This window comes from Zonotrichia albicollis, chromosome 4, assembly GCF_047830755.1.
Source record: "Zonotrichia albicollis isolate bZonAlb1 chromosome 4, bZonAlb1.hap1, whole genome shotgun sequence".
NCBI lineage: Eukaryota > Metazoa > Chordata > Aves > Passeriformes > Passerellidae > Zonotrichia > Zonotrichia albicollis.
Window position 1 is genome coordinate 48,485,962 of NC_133822.1, and position 14,270 is coordinate 48,500,231.

General features: G+C 42.6%; 1 protein-coding gene across 1 annotated transcript in view; it reads right to left on the bottom strand.

Annotated features, from left to right (window-relative positions):
• The window catches only part of TPH2 (tryptophan hydroxylase 2), a 51,761-nt gene extending 37,701 nt beyond the window's left edge, over positions 1–14,060 (bottom strand). Inside the window, exons 1-5 of the mRNA XM_005480606.4 lie at positions 13,482–14,060; positions 10,594–10,746; positions 8,209–8,392; positions 8,000–8,100; positions 3,736–3,803 (exon numbers count right to left, since the gene is read on the bottom strand). Coding sequence (XP_005480663.2) covers positions 3,736–3,803; positions 8,000–8,100; positions 8,209–8,392; positions 10,594–10,746; positions 13,482–13,586 — 611 coding nt within the window. The 5' untranslated portion in view covers positions 13,587–14,060. The remainder of the gene's footprint in view (positions 1–3,735; positions 3,804–7,999; positions 8,101–8,208; positions 8,393–10,593; positions 10,747–13,481) is intronic.
• Between the last annotated feature and the right edge of the window lie 210 nt (positions 14,061–14,270).

The window sequence follows — 14,270 nt, forward strand, 5'->3', positions numbered from 1 at the left end:
GATTTAATTTTCACAACACTTTTTCAAACCCTAATCAGTCTCAAAGGACTAATTAGCAAGATTAATGCATTTTCACTCTCTTTAGGATAGAAGCTAAGTGAAGGAGGGAGGAATATGTTTTTTTATGGCTTTTTTGGTCCATTTATTTCACACAGCTGATCTTCACTGCTGTGCTCTATTTACATGTCTTTTCCCTTAACAGCCAGCTCCAGCAAACACCTGCCCCTTCAAGTTCACTTGGTAATGCTTTTCTCTCTCTTCATTACGGACACCCCTTCATGTTCAAGCAAAGCAAAATATCTACCACTATAGAACGGTAGAAATTCATAAAGGAAATGCTGATCTGGGATTTTCAACTCAACTTTTTATGGAGCCAATTCCTTGCAGCCAGATCTCTGGGGTTTTTTAAGGAAACAAAAGTGGGTTGTTGGTTTTTTTACAATGGAAAATGAAAAGCAGAAACATATCAAGCCTCAGTAAGTGATTAGGAAAGTCACTTGCCTGGAAGACACTGAGAAATGTTTATCCAAAAGGAGGGCAGCCCTTGTAAAAGAGCTGTTCTTTTTGTGGAAATAAGTAAATAGTCATTAGACACCAGAAGAGAGTGTCACAAGACTTTGATGTAGTGTCAAGACACCTATAGCAACTCTCAGCTCCCCAGTGTGGGTAGCAGAAACAGCCCAGCTGTAGCAGCACAGCTTTCCCTGAGCTGATTTGCCTTTCCTCAGCATGGTTTGGGCTGTGCTGCAACAGGATACTGAGGCTGTGTCCCTGGGCTGTCTCTCCATGGATACCCAGAGACAGACCAACTGTACAGACCAGTAGACACAGCACATCCCTGGGGGTGAGGGTAACCAGTGCAGGAGACTTGAAGTATGAATGAGATTTTGACACATGTTAGATAACTGCCCTAAGCACTGGTCTCCCAGTTTTTCTGGTGCCTGTCTAAGAGTATTTGAAGCCTCTTCTTCTCTTTCTTCTTATAATAATAGGACAAGTTTGCAATCTTTTAAAGGTTTGAAAAGATGAGTGGAATGAAGGAGTATATTTGACAAGTTTTGCTGAAGTACAAGATCTGATCCTTAAATAACCTCTGTTTTGAATTGTGTCATTTTTGTAACGTGCCTGCAAAAATTTTTTAAGCCTTCAAAATCTAAAGAAGGAAAAGGTTTTCCTTTCCTTGATTTGTTTTATTTTCTGGAAATATGCAGGATTACTTTCTGTTATTTTGCAAAAAGGTGTTTCTCTTCTGGTTTCAGGGTGGAAAAAAAGGCCACACTTTGAAATATGCAGGATTACTTTTTGTTATTTTGCAAAAAGGTGTTTCTCTTCTGGTTTCAGGGTGGAAAAAAAGGCCACACTTTGAAGCAAAAGACCAACTACTGCTTAGTAAGCCAGCTGCATCACCTTTCCAGCACTTAGGCAGCTGAGAGGGAGAAGGAAGGAAGATCTTACCAGCAAGTTAGCAGCTGTGAAATGCACAGCAGTACTGCCACCATCATGGATAAATGGAGAGCTATCCCACTTACTGAAAGAGCCTAAGAGCACACACAGCCTGCCCTCACCCACAGGGATCCACTTGACATTTCACACTGCAGTAAATGACAAGAAGCACTGACTTCACTGCAAGCATTAGACTAAAAGAAAGATAATAAATCAATCAGCTTTAAACAAACATTCTAAGAAAAAAGCTATCTCAATTTACATTTGAAAGCTGGCTAGACTCAGGTCTTACCTGGGCAGCCTAGAGAGCTTCTCTAATAAACACCTGCCCCAGCAGGCAGCAGCTCAGTGTGCTGGATGGATGCTGTTAGCACCCAGCTAAACAAATACCACTGTGGGCAGAAAGAAAGGGGAAAGAACACTGGCACCTACACGTGTGTAAGACTGGTCATAGCTTAATTACTGCCTCGGGACAACAGTAGAGGAAAAATATAATCAGAATTATATGGTCAAAAGCAGACTAAACCCTTCTGTCCTCCCAGCCTCCTGCAGGCTGTGTAATAGCCCTATACTGAAAAACCTTCAGAAATTCAGTTTTGACTTGATTCCTGACAGGATGTGCCTCCTCTAAGTGTGGAAAAAAATGCACGTTTCATATTCTTAAACCACGTAGGTAGAAATCTCAAAGGAGAAAAAATGAAAAACCTAAAGAAGTGTAGAAAAGAAAATGGAAAAGAGCATGAAATTAATATGTTCTTTCCCTTGAGAATGAGGGTTTAAACCTGTTGCAAATAAAATCTAAAGTAGGATTAGAACTAGTTGAGTGCTTCTGTGACAAGAAAATTGCAACACAGTAGGTGTTTGTAGGTAGAACAGCAAGTTTCCTAACTTCCAGAGACTGTAGCAAATTGAAAATACTGACTTGAAATGGGGGGAAAAAAACAGAATGAGAAAACACTTGCAGTGTACTTGTGCAGACAAGCCACCAGCTTCTCTAACTACACAGAAATGCACTGACTAAATTCAAATAAATTTAGAGTTATATTGGCAAAACCAATAAATGGCATTTTGCAGCATCCAGTAGAATCATAGAATGACAAAATTCTAAGGTTGGAAAAGACCTCTAAGATTGCCAAGTCTAACTGTTACCCAATGCTATTATGTTCACCACTAAACCTTGTCCCAAAATGCCACATCCAAACATCTTTTGAACACTTCCAGGGGTGGTAATCCCACCACTTCCCTGGGCAGCCTACTCCAATGCCCAACCACCCTTTCAATAAAAAAGTTTCGTAATAACCAGTCTAAACCCCTATGCAGCTTGATGCCATTTCTTCTCATCCTGTCACTTGTTATCTGAGAGAAGAGGCCAGCCCCCACCTTACACAATCTTCTTACAGGCACTTGTAGAGTAATAAGGTCTTCCTTGAGCCTCCTTTTCTCCAGGCAAAACAACCACAGCTCCCTCAGCCACTCCTCATCAGACCTGAGTTCCAGCCCCTTCTCTATTGGCATCTCTGCCATATCCAGAGAATGGCATCTCTATTGCCATTCTCTGGATACACTCCAGCACCTCAGTGTCCTTTTTACCTTGAGGGGCCAAAAACTGGACACAGGATTGAAGGTGTGGCTGCACCAGTGCTGAGTACATGGAGAGAATTCCTGCCCTAGTCCTGCTGAACACACCATTTCTGATAAAGGCCAGGATGCCATTGGCCTTCTTGGCCCCCTGGATACACTGCTGGCTCATGGTCAGATGCTGCTGACCAGCACCTCCAGATCCTTTTCCACTGAGCAGCTTTCAGCCAATTTTCTCCCAGCCTGCAGCACTGCAGTTTGTTGAAACCAAAGTGCAGGACCTGGCACCTGGTCTGTTGAACCTCATGGAATTGGCCTCAGCCCAATATAGTACATGCATCAAAAGAAAATAATGATTTTGGGGTTTAGTGAGCTCTTCCAACTATGTAGGGATGCTAGATATGTGGGATTTAGCAGTGCATCAGCTTGTCAGTGAGGCATGAAAATATCCGTACAATATTTTCCAAAGTTTAAGCTGCTGGGAATAAAATGCTAAAAGAGAGAGTGCTTGCTTTTCAAATGCTTCATTTGCCTGTAGCTGTATCAAAAATAAAAGGGGATTCCAAGTATCAGGTTCATAATTTATAGCCTACACTAAACTAGTCAAAGTTTAAGGGATGACTTTGTCTACTGTTAAACATCATCCTACAGAATTAAGTAGAGCATGAATTCTAACTAGTCAGCAGCATAGGGAAGAATTATGCCAGTACTTACTATTTATAGCTCATGGCAACATCCACAAAGTACTTTCTTCTCTGTCGATAGACATTGTCTTTAAATCCCTTAAGCAAGGAAGAAGAGAGTAATTTACAGTAAGAACATAAAATTAACTGTAGGAATTATAAAATAAATCATTGAAATGTTTCTTTAGTACTTAATTGCATTGTATTTTGATTTACACTGTCTACTGGAATGCAAGAGAAAATAAGGATTTTTCTTTTCTTTTTTTTTCTTTTTTTTCTTTTTTTTCTTCACCAGAGTTCCACAGGAGTTCTTTCAAGAGGGTTTTGTCCATAAGTACAGTCATTCATTCATTCAAGATGTTGAAAAGCAAAATTTTTTTCCTGTCATTTTATCTCACTCATGTTTTCTATGACCTGAACTGAGATCTACACACAGGTGGATAGCACAATAATCTATATGCACTCTATAATCTTTCTTCACTAGAATCAAGCATCTAAAGATCATATGCAACTCATTTTGAAGATTTTTTTTCAGCAGTTGCCATCTTAACCAACACATTGGGAACTGAAACATCAGCCCCCAGCACCAGTTTGAGTTACAAAGGGAGGGCTCTACCTCATGGACTACAGTAGGTTCACACCTTTTCCATATTAAGAGCAAAAAGAGTTGTATAACACATACATGCTGACCAGTTACAGCTCTTTGAGCTACTCAAAATTAGAACAAGATCTCTTCTATATCCATAAAATATAAAGATACTTCAGGTTTGAACTACAAGAAGAGTAAACTATTCTCAAAGTAGAACTGTGTGGTGGTTTGACCAGGAAGGAGTGGGAATTCTGGGATGCTGTGGTCAAACCAATGGATGTTTGGAGTTTGATACTGACACCTGGTGTAGCCAGTGGGGTTTGGACACACCTCCGAGAATACACAGGGGTTAAAAAGCAGGGCTCTGCCCCTGGCAGGCTCTCTTGGGACGTCGAAGCGAAGAGGTCAGATCTCCCCCCCGTCCAGCCGCTGCTGCTGGGCGGGGGAGGGGCAGCCACGTGGTAGGCCCTGGGCCTGGACAGAGATGGGAGGTGAGGAGGCCCCTCGAGGATGGAAGGGTGGAAGACCCCAGGGAGTCAGCCCTCGGGCAGCCATCCCCCCTCCCCCCCCCAGGAGGGAGAGAGAGAGAGCCGGCGACACCGAATGTGATAGCAGCCGGCCCAGGAGGAGAAGGGGGGGGAAGAGTGCCCGGCCGGAGCGGCAGCGTGTGTGGGAGTGCCGCAGCTCCGGGACAGAGACTGAAAGTTTTAACCCCTTTCTTTCATGATTGGGGCCTTGCAAAAATGCTAATCCTCCTCGAAGCTGAATAAGAAGGGAGATAAGAGATGAGATGAGACAAGGACCTGGCCCGAAGAACGTGGAGATGATTGAATGGGGAGAGATGATTTGGAGTGGCCTTTTGGCTGGACTTTTCTTGTGGCCATGGACTCAGTTGTTCCTGTGACACAGAGACTGCACTTAGGGGGAAGCAGTGGCTCAGAACCAGGAGGGTTCATCGTGAGGACACCCCGGCCCCAGGGGGTTGGAAAAATATGGGGGGGACAGATGTCCCAAAGCAGAGACTGTGCCTTTTTGGAGTGAGACAAGGCATCCTTGAAAGACAACCCTAAAAGCAGCTCTGGTCCATGCGCAGTGGTGAGAGCACTGGGCATGGAAGGAAGATGTCACAAGCGGCAAAAGGACTTTTTTCCGGGCGGTGCCGAAGTGACAGGGAAGCACACGAGGTTTCAGTGTGTTTCCAGGGGAAGCCTATGGAACAAGAAGGACTCCTTTCCTCTTCATGAACTGAAGTTTGAGTATACTAAAGTGTGGTGCCAGGCTGGGCAGTTGGTGTTTTGGGAGAATGTAGTGGATTGGGAAAGTCAGGTAGTGGGGAGGAGGAAAGTGGTTTTTGTAAGGTTTTCAATTTTTTTTTTTTTTCTTTTCCTTATAGTTTTTCCCTATTTCCCTGTAGTTTAGGTAATAAAGTGTTCTTTATGTTTAAGCTAAAGCCTGTTTTGCTTATTCCTGGTCACATCTCACAGCAGACACCAGGGTGAGAGCATTTTCATGGGGGGCACTGGCTCTGTGCCAGGCTCAAACCATGACAAACTGCCAACCCCTTGAAGACAAAAAAGAATTAGAGTTATCTATGTTACCCAGTTAGTAGCCCAGAAAGTGCATCATTTAAAATTCCCCCTGAAAATTAAAATGCTGAAAATTAAAATGTCTTTCTTCCTTAGTGCTCACATAGACATGCAAAACACCGAAACAAATTAAAAGATAACATTGCTTGATTTGAAATACTTGTATGAACTTCCATAAAACTCAGGAGACATTTTACTGTCCCATAACCAAAGCTGTGCTGCTGGGTCAGAGTATGGGAGGATTTCACAGGACTACAGAAAGCCTTCAAACCTCCACTCCTGCACAGAAAATCTTCTTTGACTTGCAAAAAGTTGCTGTAATCTGGGGGAGCCTCTTTGTCTCCTTAATACCTATTGAGGCAAATGTTGAGTTACTCAGCTGAAGCCCATTCAAGAGACCTGGGAAGTGATGGAAGACAGCACAGGGGACTTAAAAACCTGTCAAGTGTAATGAAACTTAGATTGAAATCATTAACAATTATGGAGTGGGTTAAGGCTAAGCTGTTGAATTGGTGCTATCCTTACAGGTTCTGTAACAGGGTAATTCTCTTTGGTCCCCTGGCACATCCATGCCGCTGCTAAGGAACAGGGCAGGAAACTGGAGTGGCCTTTCAAAGGCCAGTCACTGATTTAAGGGTCTTACCCCATTTCTAACATCAAGTATGCTGCATAGGCTAACAAATGGTGTGTAAATTGTGTTTGTAAGAGTCCTCCCAAGTGTAAAATATATATTCATATAATGCAAATGTCTTTTTTTGTTTTCTGTAAATCAGTAGGCAAATTTTCAGCAGAGCGCTCAAGTATTTAATAAAGGTACCAGCTCAGAACATAAAACAGCATCTAATGGCCTGTCAGAGCCATAAACTCAAAGCTGGAATGAGCTGTCTCTACAACCTCTGTTTGAACCAAATTATGGTAAATGGTTGAAGATAATCAACAGTCTTTTCCTTTTGGAGAAAATGTGAATTAAATCCCAGTTTGTCATCAAAAAGTACACGGCAGAAAGCAGGATTCAGGAATGTGCTTCCTGACTATGGGCCCTCAGTATGGGAAGGGCTACCACGTGATAGAGGAGGCTGAGAACCAGCAAGGTGATGGTGGTGGTGATGATGATGATGATTGTGGCCGGTATGTGGACAGGTGATACCATGGGGCTGCCATGGATCTTTGTGATGGTTTCCATTTGGCTTGTGCACACAGGGGTGAGGATCTGTGCCTGAGCTCCCACCACAGCACAAAATGTGTGCAACAAAAAACAAAGGAAACTAACATCTACAGCTAGAGTTCAATCTGATTGTATTACAAGACAGTCTTATGGTCAGATATCTTAGTTCGCTGCCCACTTCCTTTCAGCTGGAAATTTCTGACAGTACCAGTTAATCCAGCCTATTTTAGGAATTAATATAACTGTCTACCACCAGTATCTTTCAGTCAAGTCATTCCGAGGTAGAAACTTGGATTTTTAGAAAGGGAAAGTATTTTAACACAAATGCTTACAATCATCTGCCATCTAAAGACTCAGAGGTTAAACATTTATAGCCATTAGTGAAAATAAATAAAACAATGACAAAGCCCCTTTTTCTGTCTTTTTCACTGAGCATTTGACACTACTACAGATACCATTTGTGCTCCTGCCACCAAAGTCAGGAGATTTTGAGAAACAATGAGAGACACCTTCCCATTTGCTGCATTCACCAAAAACAGGAACATGTTTCTCTGTTTTGTCTTGTAATTACCGCCTGAGTGCCAAATAATTCCTTCATAATTCTTTCTTCTCTATTGACAATAGCATTCTTACCCAAGAGCTACTTCTGACAGAACTGAAGGTCATATTGACCTAAATTCTAAAGTTTGAAATCTTTCTATCAACCAAATACATCTTTTCTTTTTTTAAAACACAAGCAGTACAAAAGGGGATATACTTGCTAAACACTGAATAAGTTCAGTGGAAGACCTGAATTCTGTGTATCTTTCTACAGAAAAGGAAAATGAATTCACTGAAACTACCAAAGAGAAACCAGTCCTCATCTTCTGAAAACAATCAGCAGCCAATAGGCTTTTTACTGGACTGGCAAATAACCCAACAAATCATTTGCAGGACAGTTTTGTGTTACACTTACGGGGTGATCAGCATCCAGCTCAGATCCATACATCAAAACTCTCTGAGAGCATTTGTCTAACTCAGAGATCTTCCTGGGGAACCAAGGGACACAATCGAGATCTGCAGGAGACAGAATGCAAATTGAATGCACTGGAGAGTAAGATCATGGAGATACCTGTGCAAAACATCTGTCAGCATCTAAACCAAGTGGTACACAAACAGCCTTGCCTTCTTCATCAGTCCAGATGTTTTCCGGTGGATTGAGAGATACTATATTAGTTTGAAACTTGAGCAACTGGATCAGTTCATTAAATTCTTTCTTACTGCAGTCACAGTCCACAAAAATTTCCACCTCTGAATTCCTTCTCTTTGATTTTCGTGATTCAATATGAACCATACTCACGTGTTTTTCCTGTGGAAAGATGAAACAGCAAATGAAATACAGACATACATAGAAGAGCAATACTGGCACATTCCTCAGGAAAGTTTTTCCAGTTAGTAAAAGGCCTTATTATTGAAAGTACTCCCTTTTTCTATTTACAGGATTAGTTAGTGACACATATTAAATATTGATGACAAAAAAAAAAAAAAAACTTACATGAAAAGTAAAAATAAAATTATTATTTTTAATGAAGAAAACCAAGTAATGATTTCATTTTGTCTGCAAAAACAATCTCTTACAAAGGACAGTATAACACTTTTTTTTAATTTAATGCAAATTTATATTTATCTTGGCTATAAATATTAAATTCTAATGCAATTTAAATTAGAAATTTGCATAATAATAATGCTATTTTAAATACAATTGAATGTGCTTCTTTAAACAGATGTTATTAAACATACTACTTGATGTACCTAACTACATGAGGAAGAAAATATTTTTATAAGAATAGACACATATCAATCCTCACCTATCTACGATGCAATTATCAATAACAGGAAGTGTTAACAGCAATATAATTAAAATCTAACTCAATTTATTCTCTATTTCCATGTCCCTATCAAACACAAATCATGCAACAAACATCACAGTGTAAATACTCCTAGCATGAAAATTTTCCTATGGAGTCTCTTTCCCACCACAACTGCTGGTCTGCCAAGGGTATCATACAGAGACGGATAACCATGATGTGCCATGGCTGACCTGATCTAGAGCGACAGCCTTGCTTCAAAACAGGAGCTTGGATTAGATGGCTATTCTTAACATTAGTGACCTCCTATGGACTCTGATTTTTTCTTTTCCTTGCTAGACAGAAACTATCTGTTACTTTTCACAATTATTCTTGCACTTACTCAGTGAAGCCAATAAAACATTTGTTGACTTCCAAATGGGAAGAAATTCATGTCTGTATTTCCAATTGCCTGCTGTATTTTACATAAATGTCCATTGCAGGTGGAGGTGTCCTCTGGCAGAGCCAACAAGCAGTGTCTGTTTTTACACTTCTGGATATACAGACATAGTTCTTTCACTAGCATGCTCCACAAATGTGTATGCAGTGTAGCAACTCAAGCACACAACAAATTCAATTTTGTTTTCCCTAAGTTAAGTTGAGAACAAAACCCTGCACTCCCTCGTGCAATACTGAAATCATTGACTACATGGATGGGGGTGGAGACCCCTGCCACATCTTCCAGAGTGCATTCTATGCTTATTCCCAGGAAGGGGTTTAAGCAGATGTTTAAATCCAGAATTTCAGCTATGAACCCATACCAGCATTTTAGCCAGAGCTGCACCTGGACACTTAACCCTTAGAGAACAGCTGCATGAAAACACAGGTCCTATTGTATCTTCTGTTGACTCACTTAGGTTTCCCCTCTTTTTGTCAAACACCCTGCTTCCTGGCAGGCTCCCTCCTGTGGGTCAAACTCACCTCTTTTTCTTGGCTGGAGAATCTATGTGTGCAACCTACAGCAGCCTTGGGAACCTGCTCCCAGAGCCAGCTGCTGTGAGTGAGGGCTGGTAACACCCAGTGGTCCCACACTTACACACCTCTGATGGTTTGGCCTGAGAGGCAGGCTCCAAGCCACCTACTAACGTTCTCTTCACTGCACAGACTGAACAACCTATGACTTTTATCATGCACAGACACATCTCCAGGCATTCTGACCAGGAGTCTGACTGACAAGCACTGACTGCATGGAGATGTACGTGGGAACCAATACCTCACACTTTGCATCCCAGTTAAACACATAAAACCCTGACCCTGCAAACACTTGAAGGTCTCTCTAATTTCAAGACCAAGAAAGGCTGCCACCCGCATCACCTGATTGTATTAGATTCCAAACTGCTCTCTGAGAGTGTCTCCTTTCATTGTGGCCTGAACAGACAACTTCAAATCTGATTTACAGTGTTGAGAATCACATCAGAAACCTAAAGTGAACCATGTGAAAATCAGCATCACTGTCAAATTTTATTTCAGAAAATCCTTCACAAGCCCAAAATGCTTTGTTCAATGATCCATAAAATTTTAAGTTACTTTTATTCAGTTCTGCAGAGCGAGTGTAGCTGTGCTCCATTCCTCCTGCCACGGTCCATTAGATTGATATCAACAAAGAGCCTGACCTCAGTAGCTGTCCTCAGTCCAGCCAGCATAAATGATTTGTGAGCATTACCTGGAAGAGTCTGAGAGCTTTCACCAATCCACCAACTTCATTTTTCAAGGAAAACACCACAGCTGTCTTTCCACCTTCAGATGCAGATTCACCTTTCCCATTGCCCTTATTCCCTTTCTTCTCGTCATTTTTCCCAGAACTCGATCTGTTTAGCTACAAACAGATAAAAAAACACGGTCATCTCACATTAAAACAGGCAAGAGAAATTTCCCACAAGAGAAATTTTTGCTTGCAAATAGCTGAACAGAACTCATCCTGGCTTCATTTGAAAGAAAAGGTTGTGTGTTTACTTGAAATCAGAATCAGGCTAAAGGCAGCTGCTAGAGAAGATTGTATAAGAGGCCATACAAAAAAATTTTTAAAAGCCTAAGAAAAAGCATAAATGGGATGCATATATGATGGCATTATTTGGGCAATGCTATCATTAGAAGTAAATGTGAAGCAAATGAGGACAGTCTGAATTACTGGCAAAGCCTGCAGATCAGTTATTGAAACCTGAATATTGCCTACCTAACCTGTACCAGTCAGTTTATGAAGATGTGCACTGGTCTGTACTTTTGTATTGACCATTGTTATATTTAAAGCCAAAATTTCACATTCTCCGTCATAGTACAATTAATGCTATAATGTAATGTAATTCATCCTGAGAAAACAAAACCTCTGCTGATTATACAAATAATAACAGAAATGCTTAGGCTACAACACAGACTATCAAGTTGGAAGGGACCTCAAGGATCAGCTGGTCCAACTTTTCTTGGCAAAAGCATGGTCTGGTCAAGACGACCCTTGTCACGCCACATCTTATAACTGTCCAGTGCTGGGGAATCCACTCCTTCTCTCAGGAGATTATTCCAATGGCTGATTGCTCTCATTGTGAAAAAGATGAGTTAGCTGAGGAGCTCAAAAAATACAGAAAATTGCAACATCCTTGGCCACTCTTACATTCTTAGAATTTGTGAGTCCAAGACTGTTTTAAGCAAAATTTCAGTCATCATTTTCCAAAAAATGTTATTTTATCAGCTTAAATCTTGTTGAAATTACAACAGTACAGCCTTTATAGACAATTTTTATATCATTGACCATGATTTTCATTGACCCTGCTTTTTCCAATACTTAGGCTGCTACTCCTGAAGAAATTAAGTCTCCAGTGAGATGCTAACTGCTTTGTTATGATCCATAAAAAATATGCAGATATACATTAAAAACATATACTATTTCAACGTTTCAAATGGATTAAATTGTACTTCAGTAAATTCTAAAGCAGCTTACAGAAAATAACCAGAAAATTCAGCTTTTTAAACAGATCTTTAACACTCTTTACACAGCACAGGTGAAATCAGCCACATTTAAACCAGGTACAGGACATGCTAAGTCCCTGTGGTCTTTTCTCACCATTTAATAGAACATAAGGAAACAATCTGGAAAGCCAATTTGTCTGCAGAATGATATATTAATGGTTTCACACATGTTTATTTTTTGGCAATTGAACTTATATGAGTCTGCTCCTACCTAATATGATAGGAAGGTTGCCCAGGGATAGTTATGGGGAAGGTCACTTTTGTTTTAACTTCAGTAATATCTAGGATTTGGATAAGTCCTTTTCACATACATCAAGCACACAGCCTCCAGATGGAGTGACAAAGGTGCTGCTTTTACAGCATCTGTGGTTTTTCCAGAATCTCAGTACTGTCAGTTCCTCTGGAAAACAAAGGCACTCAATACTTTCCAAGCCCATCACAGGTTCCCTAATACTCTCAAGAGTGATGACTGAAAGACCCTCTCAAGAATTTGAAAACTAAAATTGACACCTATTTATTATGAGCCCAGTAGAAGAGGTTGAACTTGAATTTTATTAGCCACGTTCATTAGTACACTTTTAGTACACTTCATAATTAAACAATGCCTAACAGATCAACTTTCCTAATGAAAATTAATTATCTGGAGCAAGTGGAAGTCCTCAGGAAAAGAAGTCATTTACAGTAGAACTCAGTGAAGAAAGTAACTCAAATATAAATACAGTAAAACAAATTTATTCCCTTTAATTCAATGTTTTTAATAGAAGCTGAGCATGTAGAAATAGGGATATTTCACATTTTACTATGGAGAGTTGGCCAATTTTAAACTGGTACAAACCTCTCTACTCTGTTAGTTTTACCCAAGTGATAAAAATTTTCATCTGTTGGAAAACTTTACTGGAGTCACAGTCTTTATAATCCTAAATATTTCACGTATACAGAGCAGGTTGCTTTATTTAATCACACTTACGTTTACCTGTTAGTATACAGAAGTTTGTCCCATGCTTGAAACCACCCAAGCACCTGTTGCACCCATGTCATCACCTTGCAGGGAACCATTTCCATCTCCTACACGGTGATTCCCCCTCACGCAGCGCCCTGGCACGATGTCCCCACGTGTCCCTGCCTCCCTGCCCGCCGGCAGCAGCGGGAACACAGCAGCAAATCCACCGGCACCAGCGCAGAGTGGGTGCGCGGCATTGGTGTCTTGCCAAAAACGCTTTACAGACCGTGCTGTGAGCCCTACGAGCGCCCTGAAAAGGCAGTCCCTGCTGATGTGTACAAGGGCTTTCAAAAATCCAAGCATTTAAAACCATCTAAGCTGGACCCGATGCTTTTTTCTACTATTCCAGTAGCAATACGGTTCATTTCTGCAGTAAGGCTTCTATCGGTCATGAAACTTTTTCTGTTACTTATGACACTTTTAAGGCAACGTTTAGAACGGGGCCCGATTCGACAGCAAAGTTAGTTTCACAGGCCCCTGCAGCTGCCGAGGGACCGCTGACCTGTCCGTGAAGCGAGGGGCATGCACGGCTGCCCGCCCAGCAGTAGCCCCGGCGGAACCCGACCCCCCGGCCCGGCCCCGGCACTTACGGCGAGGCTGCCGGCGGCGGGGCGCTCCTCCGGCAGGGCCGAGTCCAGCGAGAAGCCCCGGCGCGCCCAGTACTTGCTGGAGAACATCATCATGGCGGGCTGCATGGGGCCGGCGGCGGCGGGGGCAGCGCCGCGCTCTGCCAGCCTCGCCGCGCCCGCTGCCTTTATACGCCCCCGCCGGGCTGATGGAAGCACGATATGGGGACACCCGTCTCCGGGTGACGAGAGCCGCCGGCAGGCGGACGCCCACGGTCCCCGCTCACCTCAGCAGCCGGGGCGGGACAGCGGGACAGCGCAGCGCGGGGAGCGACCCCGCCGCCTCACGCCGGCAGCAGCCCGGGCAGGCCCCGCTCGGAGCCGCCGTCCCCACCCGCCCTGAGGCTGCTCCTGGCGGGTCCTTCGCCCTCCCCTCACACCTGCGCCTGCCGGGCCGGCCTGCGCCCCCCGCAGCGGCACCAAGGCACGGCACGGCTCACGGCCCCGGGAGCAACAGGCTCGAGAGCGTGGGGACAGCACGGCAGAGCACTGCAGGAGCTGAGCTTCAGCACAGCGGAGTTGTGCAGAGACAACGAGAAATGCTTTGGTGTAGAAATCCATCTCTCTCCGTTTAAGTGAGCAGAAGGCAACTGCCGAAACTATAACTTGACTGCAGGGTTAAAGGAACCCTATCTCCCAAATTTACTTGCAAAATTTAAGATTTCTAACTTCTCTTTCATTGTAACATTCATTTTGTGACGTGCCACCGTCACCTGCCATCCCAGCTCCTCCTCATTTCTTTCATTTTCCAAA